Source organism: Carica papaya, chromosome 4 (genome assembly GCF_054855325.1).
Source record: "Carica papaya isolate Zhongbai chromosome 4, ASM5485532v1, whole genome shotgun sequence".
Classification (NCBI taxonomy): domain Eukaryota; kingdom Viridiplantae; phylum Streptophyta; class Magnoliopsida; order Brassicales; family Caricaceae; genus Carica; species Carica papaya.
The window spans coordinates 24,886,917-24,901,732 of NC_142312.1; the positions used below are offsets into that span (position 1 = coordinate 24,886,917).

The following is a 14,816-nucleotide window of genomic DNA, read 5'->3' on the forward strand; positions in this document are numbered from 1 at the left end:
ATTTCTTTCAAGGGCTCACATAATTCTTCAAATATTATTTTATATAGATATATGCTTATCTTCTTGAGTTGGCTGTGTAATATATTCAACAAGAAGAAAGGAATTTTTCTCCCTTCAAAGCATCAATCATAAATAATTACGACTTTTCTCAAAGTCACACATTTCAATCTAAATGACTAGTACTATTATTTAATTAAATATTTTAAATTACATCCTATAATATTTTAATGGATGTTGTTTGAGTTTATACCGTAAGTTTTAAAATTACTGGTAAAACAATTGTTCACACTCTTAATATAAAGTAATTTAGTACTAAAATGGGAATTAAAAACTCTCTTATGCCATGTGCAAAACAGACAAGCAATGTTTGATGGAGATCTTCTGATGGATTTCTAAGGCATATATACATATATATTATAAATAATATGGATATGCATGAACTTCAAATCATTTATAAAAAAAAACAAGAAAGAAAAGAAAAGAAAAGAAAGAACAACTCAGCATGATTTTGATTGATTCTCATATGTTAAATAAGTAAGGTATTGTTTGGTTATTGATATTAATTGGACTGAAATTGAGTTCTTCAGATTCTTTTTTCTTTTCCTTTTGGTTTATAAGTTATTTTCAGTATACATCAAAGACAAAAAAGAAAAGGGAGAATATTAGCTTTGCTCCATTAATAGTTGAATCTGAATATTCCTTCCAGCTTGTTAAAACCCACATAATTATGAATAAAATTTTAACCTCCTGATGTTTTTCACTCACAGGCTTTTATAAGGTCACTAAAACCACCAGGTTTTCATTATATATATATATATATACACACACATTTATGTGCAAATGGTGATATGTTAATGCAAACCCTCTTAATTTTCATTACATATATATGTGTGTGTGTGTGTTTATAATAAATAAGAGATGGGAGGCATGTCTGTAAGCTTACATATTGAAAATTTTATGATAGATGAAGGCCAACAGCAAGAATAATATAAATGCTAGATACAAACTAGGTGACCAGATATGGCAATTCAAAAGAAAAAGTCAACCATCAGAACAGAAACAAATCTTCTTTCATTTGGAATGGGACATGTTTTCATGAGGTATTAATGGTGTATTTTATATACATGTACACGTAATTATACACGTTTTGGCAAATAAATCTGGTCCAATTGGGGGGGGGGGGTTAGGGGTACTGTATGGAGTACCATGGTTAGGTTAAAAATCTGGAGGTTTCTTTTCCCCCTAAGTATATGCAAATGAAGTTTAAGGTACCTAATCCTCCTACCAATACGTGTACATATACATACACACATGGAAGATATGCAAGGATGAAAACTAAAACTGGGTAATTGATGGTAAGTTAAAAAGTAAAAGAAAAAGGTATTGACTTTGCTTCTTTCTGTTTTAACCTTCGTGATCAGAGTGAGGTACGCAGTAAACATAAAGGGTTCTACTGGATAATGACAAGAGAAGAGAGAGACGCCAAATACGCATCTGTAAATGATCTAGGGCAACCCCTTGAAAAGGGAGAGAGGACATTTTTATGATTAACAGTGGGGAGTTTTTTGGGTATGGTGGTCATCATCCGAGGAAAAGTCCACCAGCATCAGCCACTAACCAGCCGCCCCCAAAAAGTAAACGCTCATGAGTTCTTATTGTCCATAATAAATAATGATAATGACCATAGTCTCCTCTGTTTGTAATGTATTGCCATTATAATATCAAATGATTCAAGTTGAATCAAGAACGCATGAAAGCACCCACTTTCTCTCTCTCCATCTCTGTGTCTGTGGGGTGATCACTCCATTAATCTCCAATCTTGTACAAGGTAGTTCAGACCAGATAATGATGTACTTGGCACAAGATTTTTCTTCTTTATGTTTACTTCTTCTTCTTCTTCTTCTGCTTCTTGCTTTGTTCTGATGATGATAGATGATAAAGAGGTCTCTATGGTTCCTATATCACCAACATCAAGAGGATTCTTCTTCTGCTTCCTTGTCTTGCTATTGGTCTCTCTCTGTCAATCAGCCTGCAACCAACAGGATAGAGACTCTCTCTTGTCCTTGAACATATCATCATCATCACCTCCCCTCCACTGGCCTTTCTCTACTGACTGCTGCCTATGGGAAGGAGTTGATTGTGCTGAGGCAGATGGCCGGGTCACACAGCTTTGGCTTCCTTCTAGAGGTCTCACCGGGAGTCTCTCACCATCTCTTGTAAATTTTACTAGTCTTTCTCACCTCAATCTTTCTCACAATGACCTCTCTGGTCAACTTCCTCCTGGATTCTTCTCAGCTCTCAATCATCTCAAAATGCTTGATCTCAGTGACAACAGCCTCTCTGGTGAGCTACCTTTGGAATCTTTGTCTACTGATAATAACAACATTCTCTCCCTACAGATTCTGGATTTGTCAAGCAATCACTTTCATGGGACAATACCTTCTAATTCTTTACTTCAGGCAGCTTGGAATTTGACCAGCTTGAATGTCAGTAGTAATAGCTTCACAGGCCAAATTCCTTCATTCATCTGTATTAATTCATCCCTCACCACCTTGGATTTGTCAGATAATAATTTTGAGGGCCACATACCCTTTGGGTTAGGCCAGTGCACCAAGCTGCAGATTCTGCGAGCAGGTTTTAACAATCTCTCAGGGCCAATTCCCAGTGACATTTATAGTCTTGTCACACTTGAACAACTCTCTTTACCAGTCAATCACCTTTCCGGACCCATAAGTGATGGCATTGTCAACCTCACCAAACTCACCACCATTGAGCTTTACTCTAACATGCTTGATGGCCCAATTCCCCAAAATATTGGTAAGTTCTCCAACTTGCAGCGACTGGAACTTCACATCAACTACCTCACCGGTCATCTGCCTCCATCTCTCATGAACTGCGTGAATCTTGTCACTTTAAATTTGAGGGTCAACTTCTTGGAAGGAGATCTATCTTCATTCAACTTCTCCACCCTTTTCCAGCTTAGCATCATTGACCTTGGTAACAATAAGTTTGCAGGCAAGTTCCCTTCAACTCTGTACTCATGCAAGTCACTAACTGCAGTTAGACTAGCCACTAATCAGCTAGAGGGGCAGATATCAGAGGAAATACTTGCCCTGCAATCTCTCTCTTTCCTGTCAATTTCCAACAACACGCTAACCAATATCACTGGGGCTATTACGATTCTAATGGGTTGCAAGAATCTTACTACTTTGATTATCTCCAAGAATTTTATGAAGGAACCAATACCAGCTGATGAAAACACAGTCGCCTCAGATGGATTCCAGAATCTCCAAGTTCTAGGCCTAGGGGGTTGTGGTTTCACTGGTCAAATACCCGCTTGGCTAGCTAAGCTCAAGAAGTTAGAGGTCATAGACCTGTCCCAAAATCAAATCAGTGGTTCAATTCCAAGATGGTTGGGGACTCTACCAAACCTTTTCTACATAGACTTGTCTGATAACCTCATTTCAGGAGAATTTCCCAAGGAAATCTCTGGACTTAAGGCCCTGGCAACACAAGATGTTTATGACAAAATGGAACGGAGTTATCTAGAGTTACCTGTTTTCGTCATGCCTAATAATGTTACCAATCAGCAGTACAATCAGCTCTCCAGTCTACCACCAGCTATATATGTCAGAAACAACAACCTCACAGGCAACATCCCAGTTGACATTGGTCTTCTGAAGGTTCTTCATGTGTTAGATCTCAGTAATAACAACTTCACTGGCAGCATTCCAGATCAGTTATCAAATCTCACAAATTTAGAGATCTTAGATCTCTCTAGAAATCATCTATCAGGTGAAATTCCCCCATCTCTCAAAGGTCTCCATTTCTTGTCTTCATTCAGCGTTGCAAAAAACAGCCTTGAGGGACCAATACCAACTGGAGGTCAGTTTGATACTTTCCCTAACACCAGTTTTGAAGGGAATCCAGGATTGTGTGGTTATGTTCTGCAGCGTCCTTGCGCTGGCCCACTAGAATCATCTCATCCTACCACATCTGTGAATAGCTCAAACATAAAACTTATCATTGGACTGGTTCTTGGGATTTGTTTTAGCACTGGTTTGATTCTCTCTGCACTGGCACTGTGGATATTTTCCAAGAGGAGAATTATACCAGGAGGAGATTCTGACAAGATTGAAATGGATATCGTTTCCAGCAACTCTTATTCTGTGGCTCCTCCAGAGGCTGACAAGGACACCAACCTTGTATTATTCCCAAATACCAATAACGAGTTCAAGGATCTTACTGTATCAGAGCTCTTGAGAGCCACAGAGACCTTCAACCAAGCAAACATCATTGGTTGTGGGGGTTTTGGTTTGGTTTACAAAGCAACACTCACAAATGGGTCCAAGCTGGCAGTTAAGAAACTCTCAGGAGACATGGGTCTGATGGAAAGGGAATTCAAAGCCGAGGTAGAGGCATTGTCGACAGCGCAACATGAAAACCTTGTTTCCCTGCAAGGCTATTGTGTCCACGAGGGATGTCGGCTTCTAATATATTCCTATATGGAGAATGGAAGTCTGGATTCCTGGTTGCATGAGAAGATCGACGGTCCATCCCAGCTAGACTGGCCATTGCGATTGAAAATTGCAAAGGGAACAAGTTGTGGCCTGGCTTACCTGCACCAAGTATGTGAGCCACATATTGTGCACCGCGACATAAAGTCCAGCAACATTCTTCTAGATGACAAGTTTGAGGCACATGTTGCAGATTTTGGATTGTCACGGTTGATACTTCCTTACCACACTCATGTTACAACCGAGCTTGTTGGTACTCTGGGTTACATTCCTCCAGAGTATGGGCAAGCATGGATTGCCACATTGAGAGGAGACGTGTACAGTTTTGGGGTCGTCATGCTTGAGCTACTCACCGGAAAGAGGCCAGTAGAGGTATTCAGGCCAAAGATGTCAAGAGAATTGGTTGGCTGGGTGCAGGATATGAGGAGTGAAGGCAAAGAAGATGAGGTCTTTGATCCCCTCCTAAGAGGTAAGGGTTTTGATGAAGAGATGTTACAGGTGCTTGATGTGGCCTGCATGAGTGTTAGCCAGAACCCTTTCAAAAGACCAACCATCAAAGAAGTAGTTGACTGGCTCAAGAATGTAGGCACGACCAAGACAAACCAAGATAAGAGTTAACAAAAATACCTTTGATACATCCCAAGACCAGGTAGTTGTATCTGCAAAAATTATATATTTGTGTTGTAAACTACTTAACCTGTAAATGAAATTCATTAGACTAAAGTGTATAAGATATTGACAGAAAGATTGATGGAAAAATATATAGAGGAAGAAAGTACAGCAAGACTAATATAAGGTTCAAAAACTGAGCCTTGAAATGTGTCAGTCGAGTTATTTGATAAAAAAAAAGGGCCGGTCGAGAAAACTGCACTCTGGATCTTCTGAGTTTTTTGGTCTTCCTTCTAACCTTCCATCAGAGAAATGTATTGCAAAGAATTCAATTACGAGATAAAAAAAAAACCCTTAAATGAGAGAAAAGCGAGTCTCAGGCAGATGCTTCAGCTTGTTCTTTTGGAAAAAAGTTCCTTTATGAGTCATGACTTAGAGATGGGGAAGAATTGAAAGTAAAAATTAATCTCATAACCAACAAAGCAAAGGACTAATGTTGAATATTACTGGCACAAACAAGAAAAAAAAACTTCTTTTTTAGGCTGAAAAAAAAAAGCTTTAAGTGTGCAATGGAATGAGAAACATGTATTAAGCATTGAGAGTGTTAAGCATCGAGAGTGCTGCAATAATCATTGATCTTATGTTTGGAGGAAATTCATAAATCAGGTGAAATTTATTTATGAATTTACATTTAGTTTAGAAGATGGTGCAAATTGTAGTAGACGAAAAAAATATAATCTTAAATGGAATTTCAAGTGGAACCCAAAAGACCTATTCGAAATTTTATTGAAATTTTGATGAATTTGGAATCTAATCTTTCTATTCCATAGGACTCCACTTTTTCTCGGAGAAATTTTCATTATCTTATTTTTTTGTTCATTATCTTATGATTGAGTTAAATTTAAATTTAAAAAAAATTCCTTAAAAAGTTTAAATTTATTATAAACATAGCGTAAGCAGGAAGATGTTAGTATCATAAATAGCGGTTAAACTCTCATGTTAGCAACTGTAAAAGGTCTGAAATGTTATATTTCTACTTGCAAAATACTAAAATTGAATAAGTGAATAGAAATAGAAAATTATTTAAGCAAAAGCATACTAGCATTTTATGAATTTGGTTTTCTTTTTTCTCTTCAAAGAGAAAACTCCCTTGCATTACGTTTATGTAGGATTACAACTGGGTCTTAACATGTACACCGAGGAGAAACATGGAATCACTTAAAATCAGATAATAATCTTAAACAGATAAATTTCTCTATTTATTCAATCAATTTCATTTGAAGAACAATGAGCTGACCAAACGAGAAACTGTAATGAAGGCATAACATCAAACACTTGATGTGCAAATTGAATAAGAGCTAACATACGCCCTCCAAGCAATAAAAAGATCTCTTCCTTCACTATTCTATGATGAAATCCAAATATCACATATACTGATCAGGGAGATATAAGAGAAAAAGTGAAATACCAAACAGAAAGTTGAATGCTGGTGGGCATAATAGCTTGAGCATAGGCATTAAAAAGTAGAACCCTGAACCCTCTTGCAGATATCTAAAAGGCTCTTACTTTACGGTCACTGAGGTCTTCACCTCTCCAAAGTTTATCACCTGAAGTGACACGAGGGTTCATGGCGTCATCACCCATATTTTCAAAATCTTTCCTTTTCTCTTCAGCTCCAGAAATTATATGCTGACGCAAGGGAAGTCTGATGGACTCCGCGTATATTATTTTTGGACTATGTTTGGTTCAAGAGAAACAGATGGAAAGAAAACTATGAAATTTTTTTATTTTTTTAAAATTCTTTTACTAATCCTCATACAAACGTGATGTGATTATTTCTTTTTTAAATGTCTCGTTAGTTATATTAAATTTTATATTTTGTATCTTTTGCAATTCAGTCTTGTAATTTAATTTCTATTATTTTATATACCATTTTAACTTGTAAGAAACATTTTCATATATCTAAAATTTTAATCAAGAGCAAGCCAAATTCAGAGTCAAGTAAACTAAAACAAAGAAAAAAAATATGTAGGATAACAACTTAAAATAACAAAAGGGTTTTTCCAAAACGATGAAAAATAAAATTACACATGGATTATACTAAAAGAAACCACTTTGTGAATTATAATGAGATGAAACCAAAGAGAATGAAATTGTAATTTATTATAAAATAATAAAATAGTTGTAAAGCATGAGAAGCATAAATCAGAGATTTATCTGGCACAACGACTTCATCTCTGAGTATTTTTGTATTCCACAATTTTGATCTTCGAATGAACACAAAGGTTCAAGTTACTAAAACAGCTCTCTGCCTCTGGCTCTAATCTACATACTCATCATCAAAATTGACTACATAACACCAGTATTTCACCCTCAAACTTACTAGCAAAGAATCTAGAACCTTAATACTACTGGCTCTGCTTCATACAAAACTATGAAGACCAGAGATTATCAATACAACCAAGGAGAGTAAAAAAGAGCTAGCCTGAATGAAAAGAATGTGTTAGATAGCCCTGCCAGTTGCCTTCTTCTTTGTGTGATTTTGGCTTCCATTAACTTTATCTTTGTTCACCTTCTGTTTAGGTTTCGGTCGATTTCTCATGTGATCCTCTCCTTTTTCATGTGGATTCAGTTCCTCGAACTTAATTGGTTTTATAATCAACCCTCGTTTCTTCACCACCTGCAGTAAACATCAGACATCAGAAACAACAAATTCATCCCACAATCACGGACAGCCTGAGTGGAAAAAGGATAGTCAATATCTAGCATGTGATGCTTTAGATTAAGGAACTCACTTCAGGTTGATTAAGAGCTCCAATAGCAGTTGCTGGGTTGAACTCTGGTCCAATTGGCATTCGTATGCTCTGCTCAAAAGCTTCTTTAGATGTAAATGGGTAAGGCAAAGTTTTTGTGTGTAGTTTCTCAGCCTGCAAATCCAGATACAGAAAAATCAGACTTCCTCTCAGAAGAAATATCAGGCTTCTATTATCTACAACTACAATATTGAATTTGTGTGATTTAAATAGAAAGAACAGCTTTTCAGATGGATTATACTCAAAAGGTTGCCCCACTGCTGTCGTGGTTTGGCTTGAGTAACTTGACTAGTAAGACAAGCTGGGTAAAGGAACTGGGGTGGAAACAAGGTCACTAAAGAGAGATGAGAAAAAAGATAAGGAGAAAGATATGACCATGTGGAACTGTTGTCCCAACTCTTTTAGTTGCGAAATTCAAAGAGACAAAAAGAGATAACGGAAGGAGAAGGATAAGGGTGTAAAGTAGAGAGAAAGGAGGAACGAAGAAACAGTAAAAAAAAGTTTGAATTTAATATAGCAGATGTAAGGAGGGAAAGATAGCAACAAAAAGAATTTAAGGGAAGCTTTGAGTGCAATTTTTACATAATTTTAAATTCAAAGCAGAAGAATTCTTTCAAAGAAAATACAGAAGATAAGCAAAGAGAAAAACTAATATTGGATGAAAGAAGGCAAAACAATAGGATTGAATCCCTACATGATGAATAAATATCACAACTCAATCCAATAATAAACTAATTGCAGCTGTTAAGATTATAATTGAAGCAATTTCAAGAAGACACATGACAATATCCTCTAAAACTTTTTTAAAAAAATAATCCTGAAGAAAATGACAGAATATTGACAAGAATTGGGGAGAGATTTTAGCCTATCAAGTTTTTCCAATAGCATTTCCCCATGATCTCAAAATTTGGCAAAAAATTTACATTTTTCTTCAAAAGTTTGTGGCTTTTTTCAAATGAGTTTTTCATGTATCTATTGAGAAAAACAAATACTTATGTGTTCCTTCAGTAATTTTAACACAGGAATTGAGTTGCAAGTCTTTCAACTAATGGATCTAATTGCAATTAGTTCCAAAATCCAAGAACTTCTTTGTAATTTAACCTTTTTTATACAAACAGTACTATAAATAGAGGAAGAATAAGTACAAAAGCGATGACAAATCCTCCTATGCGAACAAACAAAAAGCACAAAAAAGAGAAAGAAACACAGCAAAATCAATGTGACACCTCATTCCAATCCCTACGTACAATAGCCAAAGAGATGTCCCTATAGTATCCATGAACCTTGGTAAAAGTGAAAGAACTCAATTTGTCCCAAAGAGGAAAGTAATGATCTTCGGAGAATCTAGCATTTTGCTCCAGCCACAACTCCCATAAACCAGAAAGGAAAGCTTCCACCAATGCACCTTAGTGAGAAATGTATAGAGGAAACACTGCAGAAGGAGGTGCAACCGACATGTTTCCAGAAGAAACCTTAGGCCAAAGTCTCCAAGTCATCTACAAAAAGAGATCGCAACAGACTCAGCCTCCTTGAAACACATGGCTCACGTCTGGAGAAAGAGCAGTGTTGGATCTGCGAACTTGCAACAAATCATTTTTGTTGAGCCTCTGCTGTACAGCAATTCAAACAAAATCCTAAACCCTAGAAAAATCCTTAACCCTAGAGGGAGCTTTAGACTTTCAAAAAGCACCAGTGAGAATCTAATTGTGATGGCTAGAGTTACGGGTACGGGTTAGCTAGGTAGACTTGCAAGTGCACAAGCTCGAAGAATCTAAAGTCAAAATTTGCTATCAGGTTGTGAAGAGACAGTAAAAGGCTAAAGAATGCTCAAACGCATATCATCAGCTCCATAATCATACAAATTTCCAAGCTAAAACAACTCCAAGACACATGTCCATCATGTTGATCAATAAAGTGATGGGTAGGTGTATTATCCCAGAAAGGAAAGGTTTAAAAAGTGTGGGAAATAGGTTAGACGTGGTACATCACTAATCTAAATATCTTTTCAAAACAAACTGCGGGAGCCATCACCTACTCCTAAATGGTAAAAGGAATGAAGAGATCATAGAGATGAGAGACAGACTTCTAAGGGCTCCTATGGGTTGGTAATTGTAGCTTTACAGTCCCAACCATTCCTTTGCAACCAACCCATATTTACTCTCAATTCCTTTGTGCTACAAAGAAAACAATTTGAAAGGAAACTGCCATCATCAGTGGAAAGTAGAAACTTGTTTTAAGACATTAGATTCCTGATACAAATACCATAACTTCTTTAGGCAAAAAGCGACATATGTCACCTAACCAAAAGGATCTATCCATACCTTACTCGTACCAGACCATAAAAGATTGATCTTATTCTCAAAGAATTTTTTTTTGAAATAATATTCTCAAAGAAAAAATGATTTTGATAAATTAGATTTTTGTACAAGACCAATCTTAATTTGTCTTTGTTAAAGTTTTAGTTTACACAATTGGATTTTGAATGATACATAATCTTCATTTCAAATTTTCTATCAAATTTGATGGTCCAATTAATTCAAAACCACAGTTCAAAGTTATGTTGTCTACACCACAAATTGCTTCAATTAGGAATTAAGCTCGTACTGAGACTGTCTTCAGAGACAATAGAATTATGATGTTGTCCACAACAAATTCCAGCAAGATTTTAATCAACCAGTGAAGCATGTGAAATTAATTTAGTAAAAAGGTTACTGACCTTCTTATCCATCTTCTCAGTTATAACAACATGTTTGAGATGTGCATCCTTCCTATTTTTGAGAGTTTGCTCTCTCTTCCTCCTTGCATCATCATGCTCCTTCAACATCCACGAAGGTAAACCTTTCTTTTGCTGTATATTGGTCCACTGGCCCCAACCAGGGAGTAGAACAGGCTTTTCAGGTTCAGGAACTTCCTCATTCAGAATCTCTTGCTTATCCTTCTCAAATTCTTCTTCCACATCATCTCCTGCAAAAGCATGGTGAATAAGCTCTGCTTGAGAAGGAAGCTCATAAGATGCTTCTTGGCTAGAAGACAACATCCCATCAACCATTTGTCCTTCACTGTCTGAATCATTTTCCTCTCCTGCTTCCTTCTTAGATTTCAAGCAGAGAAACATGAGAAAAATAAGTGGCAGATCCCATAGAAAATCTGGCAAAACAAACAATTGGAAAGAAATTATACCACTAAGTCTCTATTGGGCAGAGCAGGTTCCCCAACCTTCAGAGGGTCCTTGACATTAGTACCAACTTGGCTTCCATCTTTCATCTGCGCATGGCATACACAGGTTTCTATAAGGACATTCAATTCCTTCAAATGCATTAATTTCACATGAAGAGGAATGGTGAATATTACCTTCTTCCAAGTGCCTGATGCAAAAATGGCAACATCGTAAGTTGTCTTGACACCTGGATTCCCAACAATATCATCATAATTCTGTCAACATAATCACAAAATTTTATCAGCTTATAAAGAAAGATGTGGCACAAAACACAGTGAGTAAAACAAACTAGAAACTCAATTACCTCGAGTACAGAATCTTGATGGAAGTCGGTGCCTTCATTAGGTAAATCAGAAATATCACCTACACCCTTCTCAAAATTATTATTTTTGCCATTCCCGACATCACTATCTTCTCTAGCTTCCTGGTCATCTTCACTATCACTAGTACCATAGAACTTATCTGTTCTCATTTTATGATTTGGTTTTGCAACTTCTTTTCTGGTGGTACCAAATACCCTTCTCCCACTAACAGTGCCAACATTGGAATCTGCCATGTTATCTTTACCCTCCAACTCTTCATACTCCCGAAGAGCAAGCTTAGCTTCTTCAAGAGCTGCTTCATTTCTTTTCTTTGATCCCCGCACCTATGCAAAACCAATTGAGCAGAAAGATTAAAATAAACAAATATTCTAAAGGAATATAATTAATCCGATTAAAAAGTTTACAGACTTGGATGAGTATGAGTATTAAGTGAATACCATGAAAGGTAAAGAAAGCAACCCAGAATTGGGCACTTCATCATCCTCTTCTAATACTTTAAGTGTTTTTTCCTTTGCTTTTGCCAACAAGTTAGATGAAGCATTCTGGTCCAAAGAAGATGGATCTCCATCAACATCATCCTCATCGCTACTATCATCACTGCTGCTGCTGCCTTCCTTCATAGTGTTCATCTTTCTGGTCAAAGTAGCATGCAAATGGAGCTGCTCAGTTATTGCTGCTCGAGTTCCTTCATCCCGGGCATTCAAACCAAGTTTTAAAACATGCTTTGCCCACTTTGACTTATTTTTATGCCTTAGAGTCATACGTTCCTGCATCACATATAATAGAGAACCGAAGTAAGACTGGGTTCTCTTCAATTGTCATAGGGTACTACCTCCTATAAAAGCTGCATTTAATACATCACAGAAGCAAAATCACAAGTTACCTCAGCCCGTTTGAACTCCTGCTTCATTAACTGTTCTTTAGTTGCCTCTGGATCCATCAGCATTTCTACCGACTCTGCTTTCCTTCTATCTTTGTTCCTCAAGCGATGATATGTTTTAGACTTGATCTTCTTTATGCGTTTACTTTTCAGTTCATGGCGGAAAAGAAGGCTGCGCATTTTAGCTATATGATCTCGGTATTTTACATGATCTTCAACAGATACCTGCCAAGATAAATCAAACCAAGTAATTAAACCCAGATTTGTATAATTAGAGTCAAAATTTGGAGCAACTGGCATGATACTAGGAAGACAAATGCTTTAATAATACATACACTACAAAACGTAAGACTAGAGTTATAGTGGAAAGGCAGAAAATTTTCAATGCTTTAAAATATGCCAGAAACTTAAAAATCATACTCAAATTGCAAATGCTATACATAACATCTGGTGAAAACTGGAGGGACTGTGAACCAAGAAGACAAACCAAACTTTAAGAAACTAAACATCTACAAACCTCATTTAACTCAAGGAGCCTGGCACCATCTTCTTTGTGAGCTTCCATAACTTTCTGATCATAAACTAAAGAAGCCATTTTCTTCTCAAATTCAGTTCTAGCTTCAAATTCTGAAGCTATTGCCCCCACAGTTGAAAACCCCAGGTCAACATCTTCATCAAAAAAAATAGTCGGTGCCTCTCTATTCCTCTTGACTGAGGGCCCCCATTTATTAAGTTCCTTTGTCATTTGTTCTTTCACTGCCTTCCTCTCAAGCTTCTCTCGATCTGGCTTTGGAAGAGGAGCATGGATAGGCATAGAATTCTTCTCAAATTGCTCCATTCTCTTTCTAAGTTTGCTAAACCCAGTTTTTCCTTGAAGAGGCTCAAGAAGATCTTGAATTGTAATGCTGTTATGACCATCCAGAATGTCACGAGTAGGATTGTATTCAGACTCAGGATAAGGCTCTGACATAACAACATTGTTTCTCTTCATCTTCTTACCTGGCAACAATACCATATGGGTAAGCAGAAAATAAAAAAAGAGTTAAAAGATAACCTACCGTTCTTTCTTTTTCTTTCATTAAGGAGAAAATGAAAAAGGATTTCGTACAAAAGGCACCAAGGGAGTGCAACCATGTACAAGAATCTAAAGCACACAACACAATTACAGAAGATACTTGGGCAAAATATCATTAAGCTACCTTAAATCTTCCTCATAGAGAAGAGTATGCTCAGCCTTCCAAAAATAATCATAACAATTTCCAAAGATAGAGGATAAAATTCCCAAGTTCAGCATAGTTCCATTGGAAGAATGGCAACAAAATTTTCCAGAATCAACAATTGCACATCTAAGCATGAGAATTTAGAAAATGCCTGCCAAGTTAAAGCACAGTATTCAAATTTGTGATTTTAATAACTGCTAACGAGGACTATATCGATATTTTACACATACAAATCACCAAGGAATGAATAAGGTTAGACGAGAACAAGATCCAATATGCTTATTGAAAAACTAAATTTGTACATTGAAACAAATCTCAGTCAATTATTACCTCCAAAAACCTCACTTGGCATTCCAGTGATTCCTTCCAACATTCTCATATGCTTTTCGTCATCTTCCTCTTCAGCACCTCTAGACTTGTTGTCTCCTTCCTCGTGACCACCAAAGAATTCATCATTATCGTCATCTGATAACACGTTTTCATCCTACAAAAACAAAACATACACACGCATACCACAAATTCTTAACGAATGAACAAATATGTATTTACCCATGTAGTGACAGCAGCAAGAGAAACACTTAAACTATCGCTAAAACTAGGAATGCGTGGCAAACCTTGAATTTCGCAGGCAACTCGTACTCATAGTTCTCTACAGGGTCAAATCTATGGTTCTTCAGAGTCTCCTCCTCCGGCAGTTTCTCCTCGTACTCATACACATAGTTACCTTCATCCGAATCGATTTCTTCATCTTCGCTGTTCAGTGGACTGTTTGGGTTAAATTCGGCACGATCAAGCTCCTTCCGCAACGAATTAGGTAGCCGGGGACCAGTTTTCTTTTTGGTCCTATCGCGGCCACTCTTCACATTCGATTTCTTCTTTGTTCTCATAGTTTTAGGTTCATCTCTTGTTTTCCTCTTCTTCTCTACCATAGCTGCGAAAGAGAGAGAGATAGCAACAGCGACAGAGACGGCCTGTGATAAATAAGCAGCAAACTAGCTTGCGAAGCTTCCAAGATTAGAAAGAGCTGAAATCTAAATTAATGGAGAGCTGATTCTTAGCCTGAATTTCAGACGAGTGCTCCTCTGTGTACCCCGATTCTCTCCGCTCTCATTAAACCCCGGTCTTCTTTGTTCTACCGAAACCCTACTCTCATTGGGATACACATGTAAACCATCGGTGACATGGATGATACCCTTTTTATTTTTTCTTTTTTCTAATTATTTTTTATTTACATTAC

The 14,816-nt window shown here is 37.0% G+C and overlaps 2 protein-coding genes across 4 annotated transcripts; one reads left to right on the plus strand and one right to left on the minus strand.

The window, feature by feature from the left end:
* The first annotated feature begins 1,714 nt into the window (after window positions 1-1,714).
* Window positions 1,715-5,240, plus strand: LOC110826445 (tyrosine-sulfated glycopeptide receptor 1-like). Its single transcript, XM_022057092.2, has one exon. It carries the CDS (start codon window positions 1,878-1,880, stop codon window positions 5,133-5,135), a length of 3,258 nt encoding a protein of 1,085 aa, XP_021912784.2. The 5' UTR covers window positions 1,715-1,877; the 3' UTR covers window positions 5,136-5,240.
* Window positions 5,241-7,271: 2,031 nt separating this feature from the next.
* On the minus strand, window positions 7,272-14,751 carry LOC110826444 (U3 ribonucleoprotein (Utp) family protein). Of its 3 annotated transcripts, none has more exons than XM_022057089.2 (11): window positions 14,194-14,751; window positions 13,910-14,063; window positions 12,877-13,358; window positions 12,363-12,584; window positions 11,917-12,246; window positions 11,461-11,802; window positions 11,291-11,371; window positions 11,120-11,203; window positions 10,656-11,027; window positions 7,922-8,053; window positions 7,272-7,806 (listed from the first exon to the last, which is right to left on the minus strand). In XM_022057089.2, the coding sequence occupies exons 1-11, from the start codon at window positions 14,506-14,508 to the stop codon at window positions 7,630-7,632; spliced, it is 2,691 nt and encodes an 896-aa protein (XP_021912781.1). In that variant the 5' UTR covers window positions 14,509-14,751; the 3' UTR covers window positions 7,272-7,629. The 3 variants fall into 3 exon arrangements, with proteins under 3 accessions (XP_021912781.1, XP_021912780.1, XP_021912782.1); XM_022057088.2 differs by having other exon boundaries at window positions 10,656-11,030; XM_022057090.2 differs by lacking the exons at window positions 13,910-14,063; window positions 14,194-14,751 and adding an exon at window positions 13,559-13,706 and having other exon boundaries at window positions 10,656-11,030.
* Between the last annotated feature and the right edge of the window lie 65 nt (window positions 14,752-14,816).

Bases quoted from the DNA above. Each gene is read 5' to 3' on its own strand.
- LOC110826445 (XM_022057092.2), top strand. From the start codon at position 1,878: ATGTTTACTTCTTCTTCTTCTTCTTCTGCTTCTTGCTTTGTTCTGATG.
- LOC110826444 (XM_022057088.2), bottom strand. From the start codon at position 14,508: ATGGTAGAGAAGAAGAGGAAAACAAGAGATGAACCTAAAACTATGAGA. The intron at 11,031-11,119 runs GTATAATTTCTT...TTGAAATCTAAG, and splicing joins TGCCCAATAGAGACTTAGTG to AAGGAAGCAGGAGAGGAAAA. The intron at 7,807-7,921 runs GTGAGTTCCTTA...TGTTTACTGCAG, and splicing joins GAGCTCTTAATCAACCTGAA to GTGGTGAAGAAACGAGGGTT.